The sequence below is a fragment of the Cyanistes caeruleus genome, chromosome 32 (genome assembly GCF_971803275.1).
Source record: "Cyanistes caeruleus chromosome 32, bCyaCae1.hap1.1, whole genome shotgun sequence".
In the NCBI taxonomy this organism is placed as follows: Eukaryota; Metazoa; Chordata; class Aves; order Passeriformes; family Paridae; genus Cyanistes; species Cyanistes caeruleus.
The window spans coordinates 1,211,001-1,228,244 of record NC_141733.1 but is presented as its reverse complement, the minus strand read 5'-3'; the positions used below and the strand labels follow the sequence as shown (position 1 = coordinate 1,228,244).

At 65.3% G+C, this 17,244-nt stretch overlaps 2 protein-coding genes across 3 annotated transcripts in view; one reads left to right on the top strand and one right to left on the bottom strand.

Moving 5' to 3' along the window:
- GDF11 (growth differentiation factor 11) overlaps positions 1-10,703 on the bottom strand; it is a 16,541-nt gene extending 5,838 nt beyond the window's left edge. The window contains exons 1-2 of the mRNA XM_086870407.1: positions 10,640-10,703; positions 5,331-5,618 (exon numbers count right to left, since the gene is read on the bottom strand). Of these exons, the coding sequence (XP_086726533.1) occupies positions 5,331-5,618; positions 10,640-10,703 (352 nt within the window). The remainder of the gene's footprint in view (positions 1-5,330; positions 5,619-10,639) is intronic.
- On the top strand, positions 9,250-16,315 carry INPP1 (inositol polyphosphate-1-phosphatase). Of its 2 annotated transcripts, XM_086870286.1 has the most exons (6): positions 9,250-9,282; positions 10,325-11,512; positions 11,637-11,697; positions 13,092-13,295; positions 14,529-14,703; positions 15,823-16,315. In XM_086870286.1, exons 2-6 carry the CDS (start codon positions 11,309-11,311, stop codon positions 16,313-16,315), a joined length of 1,137 nt encoding a protein of 378 aa, XP_086726412.1. In that variant the 5' UTR covers positions 9,250-9,282; positions 10,325-11,308. The 2 variants fall into 2 exon arrangements, with proteins under 2 accessions (XP_086726412.1, XP_086726411.1); XM_086870285.1 differs by lacking the exon at positions 9,250-9,282 and having other exon boundaries at positions 9,956-11,512.
- Positions 16,316-17,244: the final 929 nt, after the last annotated feature.

The following is a 17,244-nucleotide window of genomic DNA, read 5'->3' as shown; positions in this document are numbered from 1 at the left end:
CCCTCTCTGAGACCCCCCCTCTCCTCTCCGTGACCCTCCCAGCCCTCGGGACCCCCGAGCCGCACTCCGGGCCCCCCCCCGGCCCCACCGCGGGACCCCCGAGCCGGGCGGGGTCGGGGCAGGAGGTGAAGGTCGGGGCAGGGCCCGGCCCCGGGGGTCGCCCACCAGGAGCTCCCCGCTCGCCCCCTGACCCACGGCCCGGGGGGGCTCGGGATGGACCCACAGCGAGCCCCCCACGGCGGGGCGGGGGTCCCGGTCTGTGTGGGGCGGGGGTCCCGGTCTGTGTGGGGCGGGGGTCCCGGTGTGGGGAGAGGGGGTCCCGGTCTGTGTGGGGCGGGGGGCTCCGGACTGGGGGGTCCCCACATCCCACCGGGCGGCTCGTGGGGAGGGGGCTGCAATTGGGGAGGGGGGAGAATCCAGACCCCCAGCCCCACATCGGTGACACCCCCCAGCATCTCCAGGAGACCCCCCAACATCTCCAGGGGTCCCCTCGACATCTCCAGGGGTCCCCCCGACATCTCCAGGGGTCCCCTCAGCATCTCCAGGGGTCCCCCGACATCTCCAGGGGTCCCCCCAACATCTCCAGGAGACCCCCCGACATCTCCAGGGGTCCCTCAGCATCTCCAGGGGTCCCCCCAACATCTCCAGGGGTCCCTCAACATCTCCAGGAGACCCCCCACATCTCCAGGGGTCCCCTCAGCATCTCCAGGGGTCCCCCCAACATCTCCAGGGGTCCCCCAACATTTCCAGAGGTCCCTCAACATCTCCAGGAGACCCCCCCACATCTCCAGGGCTGCCCCCAACATCTCCAGGGGTCCCCCCAACATCTCCAGGAGACCCCCAACATCTCCAGGGGTCCCCCCCCAACCGGAGGGTCCCGGCCGTCCCGGCCCCACATCTGGGTCGAATTGAGCTGGGGATTTACGCCCCCCGCCCGCCCCCCCGGCCGCCCCGCTCAGCTTTAATAGCGCCCAGCTGCAGCTCGGGGCCATTTGCTGCGGGGGTCACGACACCGGCAATGTCACCTCCCCCCCCCCGAGCCACCCCCGCCGCTCGCAAATGGGGCTGGGGGCTTCGGGGGACCCCCCCCCTCACTCAACCCCGCTGTCACGGTGAGGAGGGGGCTGCAATGGGGGGAGCCCCCCCCCCCCCTCCCGCCGCCTTGGGGACAGCGCTGTCCCTCTGTCCGTCCCTGGGGACACCGAGGGGGGGGGTCCGTGCCCCTCTGGCCGCGGCTCCGGGATGCTCGTCCGGTCTCCGTGGTAACGGGGGATAAAGGTTACCGGGACACCGGGCCCAGCTGGGGCTGCGGCGGGCGGGGGGCGGCCCTCGGACCCCTCCCCACCTCACCCCCGCTCTTTGTTCCCGCACTCGGAGCCCCCTCCCCTCCCTTGTGTCCCCAAGTCCTGGCGTCCCTCTGTCCCCAAATCCTCGCGTCCCTCTGACCTTGATCCCCCCCCCCAGCCCCCCGCCCACCCCGGACCCCCCCCCCGGGGCCTCATTAAGCTCCCCCACCCCCCGCGGGGGTCGCGGGGGTCACGGGTAGCCCCTGGATGGGTTTAGGAGCCAATTAACCCTCCCAGCTCCTCCCGGAGCGAAGCCCCCTCCCCACCGCGGGCGGGGGGCTCTGCCGGGGCCGGGGTGGGGGGAACCCGAGAGTTTTATGGCCCATAAAGGCCTTTCCCTCCTTCTGTTCAGGAACCATAAAAACCCCTCAATTACCCCCGGGGAATTGGGGAGGGGGGAAAAAATAATCAAAATAATAACAGGAGAAGACCCCCCGCGCCCCCTCCCCCCCTCCCCGGGGAGCATCCGGACCCCCCCGGATGGGGGGAGGGGGCTCTGCTCTTTATTTTGGGGGGCCCCCCGAGCTGCCAAAGGGGGCGGGGAATTGAGGGGGGCCCCCCACCCCCCCGAGGCTCGGGGAGGAAAACCCCAGCGTGTCGTCAATTTTATGGGTAATAAAATTTCAAAGCCGCCCGAGCGCATTTAATGCCTGGGAAGGAATTTGGGGAGGGGGCGGCAGCGCCTCACACCTCCCTCCCTTCCGCTCGACCCCACCCCGGGCCCCCCGCCCCCCCCCCGGGGGTCCGAGCCGGGAGCAGGTGGAGAAATCCCCCCGGGGGAAACTGAGGCAGGGGAGGGGGGGTGGAGAAATCCCCCCGGGGGAAACTGAGGCAGGGGAGGGGGGTGGAGAAATCCCCCCCGGGGGAAACTGAGGCAGGGGAGGGGGGTGGAGAAATCCCCCCCGGGGGAAACTGAGGCAGGGGAGGGGGTGGGGCTGAGCCAGGCGCGGCCAAGTCCTCGCTGTCCCCTCCCCCTGTCCCAGCGGGGACCCCTGGCTGGGCTGGCCTTGTCCCCAGCGCGGCCCTGCTGTCACCGTCACCGTGTTTGTCACCCTGTTTGTCACCGTCACCTCGCTGTCACCCTGCTTGTCACCCATCTGTCACCGTGTTTGTCACCCTGCTGTCACCCGGCCGTGGCCTTGCCATCACCCTGCTGCCACCCTGTTTGTCACCCTATTGTCACCCTGTTTGTCACCCTGCTGTGGCCTCACTGTCACCCTGCTGTCACCCTGTTTGTCACTGTGTTTGTCACCCTATTGTCACCCTGCTGTCACCCTGTTTGTCACCCTGTTTGTCACCCTGCTGTCACCCTGCCACGTGCCCTGGGGAGCTCCAGCTCGCCGTGTGCCACCTGCCCCAGTCCGCTCCCAGTGCCACCACCGAGGGTCCCCAGTGCCACCACCGAGGGTCCCCAGTGCCCAGTGCTGGTCCCCAGTGCCACCACCGAGGGTCCCCAGTGCCACCACCGAGGGTCCCCAGTGCCCGGTGTTTGTCCCCAGTGCCCGGTGTTTGTCCCCAGTGCCACCACTGAGCGTTCCCAGTTCCCCCTGTTTGTCCCCAGTCCCAGGGTCCCCAGCCACCAGTGCCAGGTCCCAGCGTGCGGTGACCGGTCACGGTCCCTGCTCCAGCTCCCAGTGCCTGCTCCAGTCCCAGCTCCCAGCTCCAGTCCCTGCTCCAGTTCCCAGTTCCCAGCCCCAGTTCCCAGTCCCAGTGCCTGCTCCAGTTCCCAGTCCCAGTTCCCAGTTCCCAGTTTCCCATCTGAACCCCAGTTCCCAGTTCCCAATCTCTGCTCCCAGTCCCAGTCCCAGTCCCCAGTCCCAGCTCCCTGTCCCAGTTCCCAGTCCCAGTTCCCAGTCCCAGTCCCAGCTCCCAGTAACATTCCCAGCACTCAGCACCAGCTCCCAGACCCTGTCCCCGGTGCCACCTCCCAGTCCCCAGGGCCACCTCCCAGTCCCCGGTGCCACCTCCAGTCCCCGGTGCCACCTCCCAGTCCCCAGTGCCACCTCCCGTCCCCAGCACTGGGCCTCTCTCCCAGTTCCTGGTGCGCTGCCCCCCTGTCCTGTCCCTCCTGTCCCCCCTGTCCTGTTCCTGTCCCCCCTGTCCCCCCTGTCCCCCCTGTCCTGTTCCTGTCCCCCCTGTCCCGCCTGTCCTGTTCCTGTCCCCCCTGTCCCTCCTGTCCCTCCTGTCCCCCCTGTCCCCCCTGTTCTGTTCTTGTCCCCCCTGTCCCCCCTGTCCTGTTCCCCTGTCCTGTTCCCCCTGTCCCTCCTGTCCCCCCTGTCCCTCCTGTCCCCCTGTCCTGTTCCTGTCCCTCCTGTCCCCCTGTCCCTCCTGTCCCCCCTGTCCCCCCTGTCCTGTTCCTGTCCCCCTGTTCTGTTCCCATCCCCCCTGTCCCCCTGTCCCCCCTGTCCCCCCGTCCTGTTCCTGTCCCCCCTGTCCCCCCCTGTTCTGTTCCTGTCCCCCCTGTCCTGTCCCTGTCCCCCTGTCCTGTTCCTGTCCCCCCTGTCCCCCCTGTCCCCCCTGTCCTGTCCCTGTCCCCCTTTTCTCCCCGTCTTCCTGTCCTTCTGTCCCTCTGTCCCTCCATGTCCCTGTGCCTCTGTCCCATTGTCCTTGTCCCCCTGTCCCCCTGTCTCTGTCCCCCTGTCCCCCTGTCCCCGTCCCCCCCACACTCCCCACCCCCCACCCCAAAACAACGCCAGAAGCGACCCCCGACCGTGGGGAGGGGGATGGGGAACTAAACCCACCAGAGAACGGAGCTCCCCAAAGAACAAAACCCAAAAACCAAAACCCCAAAAAACCAAACCCCAAAAAACCCCAAAACCCCAAAAAACCAAACCTGAAAAAACAAAACCTAAAAAACCAAAACCTCAAAAAACAAAACCCCAAGAAACAAAACGTCAAAAACCAAAACCCCAAAAAACAAAACCCCAAAGAACAAAACCCAAGAAACAAAAGCCCAACCAAAAAACCAAAACGCCAAAACCAAAACTCCAAAGAACAAAACCCCAAAACCCAAAACCCCCACGAAACAAAACCCCAAGAAACAAAACCTCAAGAAACAAAACCCCAAAGAACAAAACCCAAAAAAACACAGAACCCCAAAAAACCAAAACCCCAAAAACAAAACTCCAAGAAACAAAACCCCAAAGAATAAAACCCCAAAAACACAAAACCCCAAAAACAAAACTCCAAAAAACAAAACCCAAAAACAAAACCCCAAAAACAAAACCCCCAAAAACACAAAACCCCAAAAACAAAACTCCAAAAAACAAAACCCCAAAGAACAAAACCCCAAAAATCAAAACCCAAAAAAACAAAACCCCCACGAAACAAAACCCCAAGAAACAAAACCCCAAGAAACAAAACCTCAAGAAACAAAACCCCAAAGAACAAAACCCAAAAAACACGGAACCCCAAAAAACCAAAACCCCAAAAACAAAACTCCAAAAACACAAAACCCCAAAAAACAAAACTCCAAAAATCAAAACCCAAAAAAACAAAACCCCCATGAAACAAAACCCCAAGAAACAAAACCTCAAAGAAACAAAACCCCAAAAATCAAAACCCAAAAAAACAAAACCCCCAAGAAACAAAACCCCAAGAAACAAAACCTCAAGAAACAAAACCCCAAAGAACAAAACCCAAAAAACACGGAACCCCAAAAAACCAAAACCCCAAAACCAAAACCCAAAAAACCAAAACCCCAAAACCAAAACCCCAAAGAACAAAACCCCAAAAAACAAAACTCCAAAAACCAAAACCCCAAAGAACAAAACCCAAAAAACAAACCCCAAAACAACAAAACCCCCCAAAACCAACCCCCTCCATCCCCAGCGAGCGATCCCAATCCAAACCCCCCCTCCAGAACCCCGAACCGGGAGCGGGGATGGGATGGGGTGGGTGGGGGGGAGAAGGAACCGGGATGTTTTTTTTGGGGTGGGGGTCCCTCCATCGCAACTTTTGGGCGGAACAAAGGGCGGCACTGACTTTCCTGGGCCATGCTGATGACGGTCTCGGTGGTGGCGTGGTACTCGTCCTCCTCCAGGTACTCCTCGTGCTGCAGCGAGTCCCCCTGGAAGTCGTGGAGGTCCAGGAGCTGCTGGAGCGGGGGGGCTTTGGGGAGAAGCTGCTTCACCACCTCGCGGGTGATGTTGGGCGCTTCCTTCAGCCGCAGCTTGCTGAGGATCTGCGATTTGATGCTCTCCAGCCGCAGCTCTTTGCTCTGCCGCCGCCACAGGCACACGGGGCAGGCGGGTTCTGGGGAGGGGGGCTGCTCTACCCCCCCCCGGCCAGCGCGGCCAGCAGGGAGCCCAGGAGCCACCACAGAGGGGACATGGCGGGGGGGGACAGGAGAAAATACATGGGGGTGGGAAAGGGGGGAAAAATAATAATAATAATGGGACAGGAGAAAATACATGGGGGTGGGAAAGGGGGGAAAAATAATAATAATAATGGTAATAATAATAATAAAATGTGAGGAAAAATAGGGGGGGGAAAATGGGGGGGGATGAGGGGGGGGAAATAAGGGGGGAAATAAGGGGGGGAAAATAAGGGGGGGGAAAATAAGGGGGAAAATAAGGGGGGGAAAATGAGGGGGGAAAATAAGGGGGGAAAATAAGGGGGAAATAAAGAGGGAAAATAAAGAGGGGAAAATAAAGAGGAAAAATAAAGAGGGGAAAATAAAGAGGAAAAATAAAGAGGGAAAAAAAATAAAGGAGGAAAAATAAAGAGGGAAAAAAAATAAAGGAGGAAAAATAAAGAGGGAAAAAAAATAAAGGAGGAAAAATAAAGAGGGAAAAATAAAGAGGGAAAAATAAAGAGGAAAAATAAAGAGGAAAAAATAAAGAGGAAAAATAAAGAGGAAAAATAAAGAGGGAAAAATAAAGAGGGAAAAATAAAGAGGGGAAAAATAAAGAGGGGAAAAATAAAGAGGGGGAAAAATAAAGAGGGGAAAAATAAAGGGGAAAAATAAAGAGGGGAAAAATAAGAGGAAAAAATAAGGAGGGGGAAAATAAGAAAGGGGGGAAAAAAATAAGAAGGAGGAAAAAATAAGAGGGGGGGAAAAATGAGAAGGGGAAAAAAAATAAGGGGGGAAAAAATAAGAAGGGGAAAAATTAGGGAAAATAAGAAGAAAGGTGAGAAGGGGAAATAAGAGGGGGAAAAATAAGAGGGGGAAAATAAGAGGGGGAAATAAGAGGGGGAAAAATAAGAAGGGGGAAAAATAAGGGAGAAATAAAGGGAAAAAGGAAAAGAAGGAAGAGGAAAATAAGGAAAGGGAAAAATAAGGAAAGGGAAAAATAAGGAAAGGGAAGAATAAGGAAAGGGAAAAATAAGGAGGGGGGAAAATAAGGAAAGGGAAGAATAAGGAGGGGGGAAAATAAGGAAAGGGAAGAATAAGGAGGGGGGAAAATAAGGAAGGGGAAAAATAAGGAAGGGGAAAAATGAGGGGGAAAAATAAGGAAGGGGAAAAAATAAAAAGGTGGAAAAAAGAAAAATAAAAAAAAAAAAAAAAGAGGAGGAGGAGGAGGAGAGGGAGGGCAAAAAAAAAAAAAAAAAAAAGAAAAAAAGAGAAAAAAAAAAAAAAAAAAAAAAAAGAAAATAAGCAAACCCTTCCCCACCGGGCCGCCCCCCCGCCCCGCTTCCACCGCAGCGCTCAAGGGGGGGGGAAGGCGGTAACGGCGGTGGGGGCGGGGAAGCGGGGACCCCGGGGGGGGCCGAAGTGGGGGGGGGGGGGGAATGAAAAAAAGCGGCGGCAGCGGCGGCCCCGGGGTTTTATACCCCGGGAGAAGCGTGATGTCAGCGGCCTGGATTGGCTGCGGCCGCACAAAAGAGCTCCGGGCGGGGGCTTGGCACCAGCGCCGCCGGCCCCCCGAGCCCCGGGAACGGCCCCGGTACCCCCGGCCCGCCCCTCGCCTTGGGGAGGGGGCTCCGGGCGGGAGAGGGGGGAGAGGGGGGACGGCCTCGGCTCCCGGATGGATGCGCGACCCGGCAAGTGCGGCCGCCCCCTCCCCAGGGATGTCCCGGACCCCCCGCCCCCCGCATCGCTCCCCGTCTCCGGTACCCCCGGGGAGCCCCCCCGGTCTGAGGGGAGCGCGGGGGGCGGGCAGGAGCTGCCAGGGGCACCGGGAGAGGAAAATCCGGGTCTGGGGGTGCCCGACAGGGAGTTGGGGGCTGGGGGACCCCCAGGAGGGGCTGGAATTGTGGGGAGGGGGTGAAAGTGCCCGCTCTGGGGGTCTCCTCCCCCGGGAAGCGCGGGGGGCGGGCAGGAGCTCTCAGGGGCACCGGGAGAGGAAAATCCGGGTCTGGGGGTTCCCGACAGGGATTTGGGGGGCTCGGGGACCCCCGGGGGGGGCTCCAGAGGGTGAGGAGGGGGTGAAAGTGCCCGCTCTGGGGGTCTCCTGCCCCGGGGAGCGCCGCGGGACCCCCGTTCCTGCCGGGACCGGGAGCGGCGGATCCCGGCCCGACCGGGAGTTGGGGGGCTCGGGGACCCCCGGGGGGGGCTCCAGAGGGTGAGGAGGGGGTGAAAGTGCCCGCTCTGGGGGTCTCCTGCCCCGGGGAGCGCGGGGGGCGGGCAGGAGCTGCCAGGGGGGAGCGGGAGAGGAAAATCCGGGTCTGGGGGTGCCCGACCGGGAGTTGGGGGGCCGGGGGACCCCCAGGAGGGGCTGGAATTGTGGGGAGGGGGTGAAAGTGCCCGGTTTGGGGGTCTCCTGCCCCGGGAAGCGCGGGGGGCGGGCAGGAGCTCTCAGGGGGCACCGGGAGAGGAAAATCCGGGTCTGGGGGTGCCCGACCGGGAGTTGGGGGGCTCGGGGACCCCCGGGAGGGGCTGGAATTGTGGGGAGGGGGTGAAAGTGCCCGGTTTGGGGGTCTCCTGCCCCGGGAAGCGCTGCGGGACCCCCGTTCCAGCCGGGACCGGGAGCGGCGGATCCCGATCTGGGGGTGCCCGACCGGGAGTTGGGGGGCTCGGGGACCCCCGGGGGGGGCTCCAGAGGGTGAGGAGGGGGTGAAAGTGCCCGCTCTGGGGGTCTCCTGCCCCGGGAAGCGCGGGGGTCGGGCAGGAGCTCTCAGGGGCACCGGGAGAGGAAAATCCGGGTCTGGGGGTGCCCGACCGGGAGTTGGGGGGCTGGGGGACCCCCGTGGGGGGGCTGGAATTGTGGGGAGGGGGTGTAAAGCTGCCCGCTCTGGGGGTCTCCTGCCCCGGGGAGCGCCGCGGGACCCCCGTTCCTGCCGGGACCGGGAGATCCCGGCCGCTCCGAGAAAAGCCCGGCCTGGGGGGGCTCGGGACCCCCGGGGGTCTCCCCTCGGGGTGGGTGGGGAGGGGGCGGCTCGGGGGAGGGGAGGGGGCTGCCCGCTCCTCACCGCGCTTCCAGGAGGAGACCCCGGCCCTGAGACCCCCGTGGGGACCCCCAGGCTGAGCAAAGACCCCCCCCCAAATCAGAACCATGGAGAGGGGAAGACCCCCGGGGGGGGGGGAGGGGTTTGGGGGGGGGTCCCGGTGGGTTTGGGGTGAGGAGGGGGCGGCCCCATTGCGCCCCCCCCCCATCCCAGAGCGTTATTGGGGAGGGGTCTTCAAATTGGCGGGAACAGGAAGGACACGGCAGCGATATCGGGTATTGATTATCGATTATTTGTATCAATAAATTCATTGATCCCCCCCAAAAATCCCGCCCGGGGGCAGCGACCCCCTCTAAAGAAGCGTCACAGCCTCGCGACAGGCGACAGGCGACAGGCGACAGGCGACAGGCGACCCCCCGATGTCGCAATCCCGGGGTGGGGAGGGGGATGTTGGAGGAGGAGGAGGGGGGGGGTGGTCCCCGCTTTGTCGCCCCCTCCCCGCCGCTGTCGCGACATCGCGGCGATATCCCCGCGGCAGCGAAGGGGTTAAAGGCGGCGGTGACGCGGCCCCGGCCCCGCCCAGGGGCGGGAGCTGTCAGCGGCCCCGGTAACGGCGGCGCGGGGGGGTCCCGGGGGTCCCCGGGGTGTCCCCAGGGTGTCCCCGGGGTGTCCCCAAGGGTGGGGACCCGCTCGGGGGGGGGGTCCCGGAGCGGGGGGGGGAGGGGCGGGAGTTTGGGGTCGTTCCGGGACCGGCCCGGGGGGGGCGAATCGGCCCGCGGCTTCCGGGGGACGGGGGGGGACAGCGGGGGACACCGGGGGGACATTGGGGGACATTGGGGGACAGGGGGGACAGCGGGGGGGCATTGGGGGGGCATTGGGGGACATTGGGGGGACATTGGGGGACATTGGGGGGACGGGGGGGGACATTGGGGGACAGGAGGGACAGCGGGGGGGCATTGGGGGGACATTTGGGGACATTGGGGGGACGGGGGGGACAGCGGGGGACACCGGGGGGACATTGGGGGACAGGGAGGGACATTGGGGGGACATGGGGGGACATTGGGGGACGGGGGGGGACAGCGGGGGGACAGCGGGGGGGCATTGGGGGACATTGGGGGACATTTGGGGACAGGGAGGGACATTGGGGGGACATTTTGGGACATTGGGGGGACATTGAGGGACAGGGAGGGACAGCGGAGGGACATTGGGGGACATTGGGGGGACATTTGGGGACGGGGGGGACAGCGGGGGGACATTGGGGACATTGAGGGGACATTGAGGGACATTGGGGGGACATTGAGGGGACATTGAGGGACATTTGGGGGACAGCGGGGGGACATGGAGGGACACTGGGGGACAGCGGGGGACAGCGGGGGACATTGAGGGACACTGAGGGGACACTGGGGGGACATTGGGGACCCCCCGCGCTCCGAGCGCTTCCTGTCGCCGTCACCCCCGCGGGGACAGCCCGGGGGACAGCGCCGTGTCCCCGTGTCCCCCCGGCCCCGTCTTTGTGTCCCCCTGTCCCCAAATCCCCCTGTCCCCAAATCCCCCCACCCCAGTGTCCCCGTGTCCCCCCTCCCCCATTCCCGATCATTCCCGAACCTTTCCGAGCGCGCCCCCGACCCTCGCTCCGCTGTCCCCGGCAGGTGTCGCGACTGTCGCGATTGTCGCCGCTGTCCCCGGCAGGTGTCTGTCCATCGCGTCTGTCGTGTCTGTCTGTCTGTCGCCGCTCTCTATCGCGGCTGTCTGTGTGTCTGTGTGTCTGTGTGTCTGTGTGTCTCTCTGATTGTCTGTCGCGACTCTCAGTCTGTGTGTCTGTCGCGGACTCTGTCCGTCAGTCCGTCCGTCCGTCCGTGTGTCCGCGTGTGGCGGCTGTGTGTGTGTGTCTGTGTGTCTGTGTGTCTCTGTGTGTCTGTGTGTCTGTCTGTGTGTCTGTGTGTGTCTGTGTGTGTCTCTCTGACTGTCTGTCTGTCTATCGCGGCTGTCCGTCAGTCCGTCCGTGTGTCCGTGTGTCCGTGTGTCCATCCGTGTGTCGGCGTGTCCATCCGTGTGTCCGCCAGTCCGTGTGTCCGTGTGTCCGTCAGTCCGTGTGTCCGTGTGTCCGCGTGTCCATCAGTCCGTGTGTCCGTGTGTCCATCCGTGTGTCCATCAGTCCGCGTGTCAGTCCATCCGCGTGTCCGCGTGTCCGTGTGTCCATCAGTCCGTGTGTCCGTGTGTCAGTCCGTGTGTCCGTCCTTGTGTCCATCCGTGTGTCCATCCGTGTGTCCGTGTGTCCGTGTGTCCGTGTGTCCGTCCATCCGCGTGTCCGTCCGCGTGTCCGTGTGTCTGTCCATCCGCGTGTCCGTGTGTCCGTGTGTCCATCAGTCCGTGTGTCCGTGTGTCAGTCCGTGTGTCCATCCGTGTGTCCATCCGTGTGTCCATCCGTGTGTCCGTGTGTCCGTGTGTCCGTGTGTCTGTCCGTCCGCGTGTCCGTGTGTCCGTCCATCCGCGTGTCCGTCCGCGTGTCCGTGTGTCTGTCCATCCGCGTGTCCGTGTGTCCGTGTGTCTGTCCATCCGCGTGTCCGTGTGTCAGTCCGTGTGTCCCCCCGCGTGTCCGTGTGTCCCCCCGCGTGTCCGCGCGTCCCTTGGCGATGCCGGGGCTGCTGCCGGCGCTGGTGGCGGTGTCGCAGAAGGCGGCGGAGCTCGCTCGGCGCTGCCGGGCGGAGGCGCCGCTGCTGCGGCCGCTGCTGGCCGAGAAATCGGGCCCGGAGCGCAACGCGCGCTTCCTGCGCGACCTCAAAAGCCTGGCCGATGTCCTGATCCAGGAGCTCATCAGGCACCAGCTGGGGACACAGGTGGGGACAGCCCCCGGGGGGGGCACCCGAGGAGGGGGTGGCACCGCCCGAGCCCCCCCCCCGCTGAGCTGAGCCCCCCCCCCCCCCCCGGTGTCCCCCCGGTGTCCCCCCGGTGTCCCCCCAGTTCCCCGAGCTGCGGGGGCACATCCACGGGGAGGAGAGCAGCGAGATCAGGGGTGTGCAGGGTGAGTGGGGACACGGGGGGACACGGGGGGACACGGGGGACACGGGGACAGGGTGGGGACACGGGGGACATGGGGGACATGGGGGACATGGGGGGACACGGGGGACATGGGGGACATGGGGGACAGCGGGGACACGGGGGGGACAGCGTGGACACGGGGGGACAGTGGGGACACGGGGGGACAGTGGGGACATGGGGACAGGGTGGGGGCACTGTGCGGACATGGGGGACATGGGGGACATGGGGGACATGGGGGACAGTGGGGACACGGGGGGACAGTGGGGACACGGGGGGACACTGTGCGGACACGGGGGACATGGGGGACAGCGAGGGCAGTGGGGACAGTGTGGGGACACGGGAGGACACGGGGGGACAGTGGGGACACTGTGGGGACTGTGTGAGACACAGGGGACACGGGGGACGGGGGGGACACGGGGGGACACGGGGGGACATGGGGGGACACGGGGGGACATGGGGGACAGTGTGGGGACATGGGGGACACGGGGACAGTGTGGGGACAGTGTGGGGACACGGGGGGACATGGGGGGACACGGGGACAGGGTGGGGACTGTGGGGGGACAGTGGGGACACAGGACATGGGGGACACAGGGGGACACGGGGACAGTGTGGGGACTGTGGGGGGACAGTGGGGACACTGGGGACAGTGTGGGGACACAGGGGACATGGGGGGACAGAGGAGGACACAGGGGACAGTGTGGGGACAGTGTGGGGACAGTGTGGGGACACAGGGGACATGGGGGGACAGGGGAGGACACAGGGGACAGTGTGGGGACACAGGGGGACTGTGGGGAGATTGTGGGACAGGGTGGGGACAGCGGGGGCAAGGCGGGGACAGTGGGGACAGGGTGGGACAGGGTGGGGACATCACGGGTCGGTGACACCCCAGGGGACACCGTTTCGGGGTCCCGGCAGGTGACACGGTGACAGTGAGGGTTGGTGACAATGAGGGTTGGTGACAGTGAGGGTTGGTGACAGTGAGGGTTGGTGACAATGCAGGTTGGTGACACCCCAGGGGACACCGATTTGGGGTCCCGGCAGGTGACACGGTGACAGTGAGGGTTGGTGACAATGTGGGTTGGTGACAGTGAGGGTTGGTGACAATGCGGGTTGGTGACACCCCAGGGTACACCGATTTGGGGTCCCGGCAGGTGACACGGTGACAGTGAGGGTTGGTGACAGTGAGGGTTGGTGACAATGCGGGTTGGTGACACCCCAGGGGACACCGATTTGGGGTCCCGGCAGGTGACACGGTGACAGTGCAGGGGTTGATTTGGGGTCCTGGCAGGTGACACAGTGACACCCCAGGGGACACTGATTTGGGGTCCCGGCAGGTGACACGGTGACAGTGCAGGGGTTGATTTGGGGTCCCGGCAGGTGACACGGTGACAGTGAGGATCGGTGACACCCCGGCGGACACGGTGGCCCTGCTGCTGGCCCTGCTGGGCCCCGAGCACACCAGGGTGGCCGAGCTGCTGGCAGAGGTCGTGCACAGCGAGGTGACACTTGGGGACACGGAGCTGGATGCCATCGACTGCCAGGTGTCCCCGGGGGACGTGGGGATCTGGATAGACCCCATCGGTGAGGGGCTGTGGGGAGGGGACGGGGACAGGGGGGACAGGGGGGGGACAGGGACAGGGACAGGGTGGGGACAGGGGGGGACAGGGGGGGGACAGGGACAGGGTGGGGACAGGGGGGGACAGGGGGGGGACAGGGACAGGGACGGATTTTGGGAAGGAATGGGGACAGGGACAGGGATTGTGGGGTGGGATGGGGACAGGGGGTGGGACAGGGGGTGGGACAGGGATTTTGGGAAGGAATGGGGACAGGGACAAGGACAGGGACAGGATGGGATGGGGACAGGGATGGGGACAGGGACAGGGATGGGGACAGGGACAGGGACGGATTTTGGGAAGGAATGGGGACAGGGACAGGGACAAGGACAGGGACAAGGACAGGGACAGGGATTTTGGGATGGGGACAAGGACAAGGACAGGATGGGATGGGGACAGGGACAGGGAGTTTGGGATGGAATGGGGACAAGGACAGGGACAGGGATGGGGACAGGGACAGGGACAGGATGGAATGGGGACAGGGAGGGGACAAAGGATGGGGACAGGAATGGGGACAGGGACAGGATGGGGACAAGGACAAGGACAGGGACAGGGATGGGGACAGGGACAGGGACAGGATGGGGACAGGGACAGGATGGGGACAGGGACAGGGACAGGGACAGGGACAGGGACAGGATGGGGACAGGGACAGGGATTTTGGGATGGGATGGGGACAGGGACAGGATGGGGACAGGAACAGGGACAGGGACAGGATGGGATGGGGACAAGGACAGGGACAGGGACAGGGACAAGGACAAGGACAGGGACAGGATGGGATGGGGACAAGGACAGGGACAGGATGGGGACAAGGACAGGGACAGGGACAAGGACAGGGACAGGGACAGGATGGGGACAGGGATGGGGACAGGGACAGGGCCAGGATGGGGACAGGGACGGGGATTTTGGGATGGGATGGGGACAAGGACAGGCACAGGGACAGGGACAGGGACAGGATGGGGACAGGGACGGGGATTTTGGGACAGGATGGGGACAAGGACAGGGACAGGGACAGGGACAGGGACAGGATGGGATGGGGACAAGGACAGGGCCAGGATGGGGACAGGGACGGGGATTTTGGGATGGGATGGGATGGGGACAGGGACAGGATGGGGACAGGGACAGGATGGGGACAGGGCCAGCCACGGTGGGGTGGGGCGGGAGCAGCCCCGGGACCCCCAGCCCCCCCTGCAAACGCCCCCAGACTCCACCAACGAGTTCATCGAGGGCCGTGAGGACGTGGGGGACGTGGAGGGCATCGCCCCCGGGGGGCTGCGCTCGGCCCTGGTGCTCGTGGGGGCCTTCGACCGCCGCTCCGGGACCCCCATCCTGGGGGTCATCAACGAGCCCTTCTTCCAGCGGGACCCCCAGACCCACAGGTACGGCCAGAGACCCCCACCCTGGGGGTCCTGACACCCCCTGAGCTCCATCCCCGGGGGTCCTGACACCCCCTGAGCTCCATCCCGGGGGTCCTGACACCCCCTGAGCTCAATCCTGGGGGTCCTGACACCCCCTGAGCTCCATCCTGGGGTCCTGACACCCCCTGAGCTCCATCCCCGGGGGTCCTGACACCCCCTGAGCTCCATCCCGGGGGTCCCTGACACCCCCTGAGCTCAATCCTGGGGGTCCTGATACCCCCTGAGCCCCCCCCCCCGGGGGTCCCTGACACCCCCTGAGCTCCATCCCGGGGGTCCCTGACACCCCCTGAGCCCCCCCCGGGGGTCCCTGACACCCCCTGACCCTGCACTGGGGGTCCTGACACCCCCTGATCGCCACCCCGGGGTCCCAGCCCCCCAAATCCCCCCAAACCCCCCCCACCCCGGGGTCCCAGCCCCCCAAATCCCCCCCACCCTGGGGTCCCAGCCCCCCAAATCCCCCACCCCAATATCCCCCCAGCCCCCCATAACCCACATCCTGGGGTCCCCCATCCCCCCCCAAACCCCCCACCCTGGGGTCCCCCATCCCCCAAATCCCCCACCCCAATATCCCCCAGCCCCCCATAACCCCCACCCCAGGGTCCCAGCCCCCCAAATCCCCCACCCCGGGGTCCCAGCCCCCCAAATCCCCCACCCCAATATCCCCCCAGCCCCCCATAACCCCCACCCCAGGGTCCCAGCCCCCATAACCCCCACCCCAATATCCCCCCAGCCCCCCATAACCCCCATCCCGGGGTCCCCCATCCCCCCCCAAACCCCCCACCCTGGGGTCCCCCAGCCCCCAAATCCCCCACCCCAATATCCCCCAGCCCCCCATAACCCCCACCCCAGGGTCCCATCCCCCCAAATCCCCCACCCTGGGGTCCCAGCCCCCATAACCCCCCACCCCATCATCCCCAGCCCCCCAAATCCCCCACCCCAGGGTCCCAGCCCCCCAAATCCCCCCAAACCCCCCCCACCCCGGGGTCCCAGCCCCCCAAACCCCCCACCCCATCATCCCCCCAGCCCCCCATAACCCCCCACCCCCCCACGCCCCCATCCCCCGCTGTCCCCTCCCCACAGGTGGCAGGGTCGCTACCACTGGGGGGTGGCCCACGGTGACACTCGGCTGTGCTCTCTGTCCCCCCGCGCCCCCCGGCCGTGTCCCCGCGTGGTGCTGAGCCGGGCCGAGGGGGAGGCGGTTCGGGGGGCTCTGGCCTCCCTGGGCGGGGGTCCCCCGCTTTTGGCGGCGGGGGCGGGCTACAAGCTGCTGTGCGTGGCGCTGGGGCTGGCGGACGCCTTCGTGCTGTCGGGGGCCACCACCTTCGCCTGGGACTCGTGCGCCCCCCACGCCATCCTGCGGGCCCTGGGCGGGGGGGTGGTGGTCCTGGAGCGGGCGCTGCGGGCGGGGGGCTGCGGGGACCCCCCAGAGCTCCCCGAGATCGTTTATCACCGGCCGGAGGAGGGGAGGGAGGGGTCGGAGCGCTGGGCGAACAGGGGGGGGCTGGTGGCGTTCGTGCACCCCCAACACCTGCGGGCGGTGCTGGAGGCGCTGAGGGGGGTGCCCGGCTTGTGAGGGGTGGGGGGCTTGGGGGGCTGGGACCCCGGGTGGGGGGTTATGGGGGGCTGGGGTGGGGGGCTGGGACCCCTGGGTGGGGGGTTTGGGGGGCTGGGACCCCGGGCTGGGGTGTGGAGGGGCTGGGGGACATTGGGGTGGGGGATTTGGGGGATTTGGGACCCCGGGGTGGGGGATTTGGGACCCCTGGGTGGGGGATTTGGGGGTCTGGGACCCCGGGCTGGGGTGTGGAGGGGCTGGGACCCCAAGTGTGGGGGATTTGGGGGGCTGGGACCCCGGGGTGGGGGATTTGGGACCCCTGGGTGGGGGGTTTGGGACCCCTGAGTGGGGGATTTGGGACCCCGGGCTGGGGGATTTGGGGGTTTGGGACCCCTGGGGGGATTTGGGGGTTTGGGGGGCTGGGACCCCAAGTGTGGGGCAGAAGGACCTCAGGACCCCGGGTGGGGGTCGGGGGTCTCCGGAGCTCTGGGTCCCGTGTGTGGGACCCCCGGTGTCCCCCCGGTGTCCCCCCGGTGTCCCCCGTGTCGCCCCCCAATAAAGGTTCGCTCGCAGCCCGTTGTGTTCCGTCGGTCCCGGTGCCGGTCCTGGGGTTGTCCCGGGGCGGTGCCGGTGCCGGTCCCAGTGCCGGTCCCGGTGCCGTTCCCGGGTTGGTGCCGGGGCGGTGCCGGTGCCGGGGCGGTCCCAGTGCCGGTCCCGGTGCCGGTCCCAGTGCCGTTCCCGGTGCCGGTGCCGGTCCCGGGGCGGTGCCGGGGCGGTGCCGGTGCCGGGGTGGTCCCGGGGCGGTGCCGGTGCCGGGGCGGTCCCGGTGCCGTTCCCGGGTTGGTGCCGGCCCCAGTGCCGGTGCCGGGGCGGTCCCGGTCCCAGTGCCGTTCCCGGTCCCGGGGCGGTCCCGGTGCCGGTCCCAGTGCCGGTCCCGGTGCCGTTCCCGG

Excerpts from the sequence above, each read along its gene's own strand:
- INPP1 (XM_086870286.1), top strand. The coding sequence starts at position 11,309 with ATGCCGGGGCTGCTGCCGGCGCTGGTGGCGGTGTCGCAGAAGGCGGCG. Across the intron at positions 11,513-11,636 it reads GGCACCAGCTGGGGACACAG|TTCCCCGAGCTGCGGGGGCA; the intron begins GTGGGGACAGCC and ends GTGTCCCCCCAG. Across the intron at positions 14,704-15,822 it reads CGGGACCCCCAGACCCACAG|GTGGCAGGGTCGCTACCACT; the intron begins GTACGGCCAGAG and ends CCCTCCCCACAG.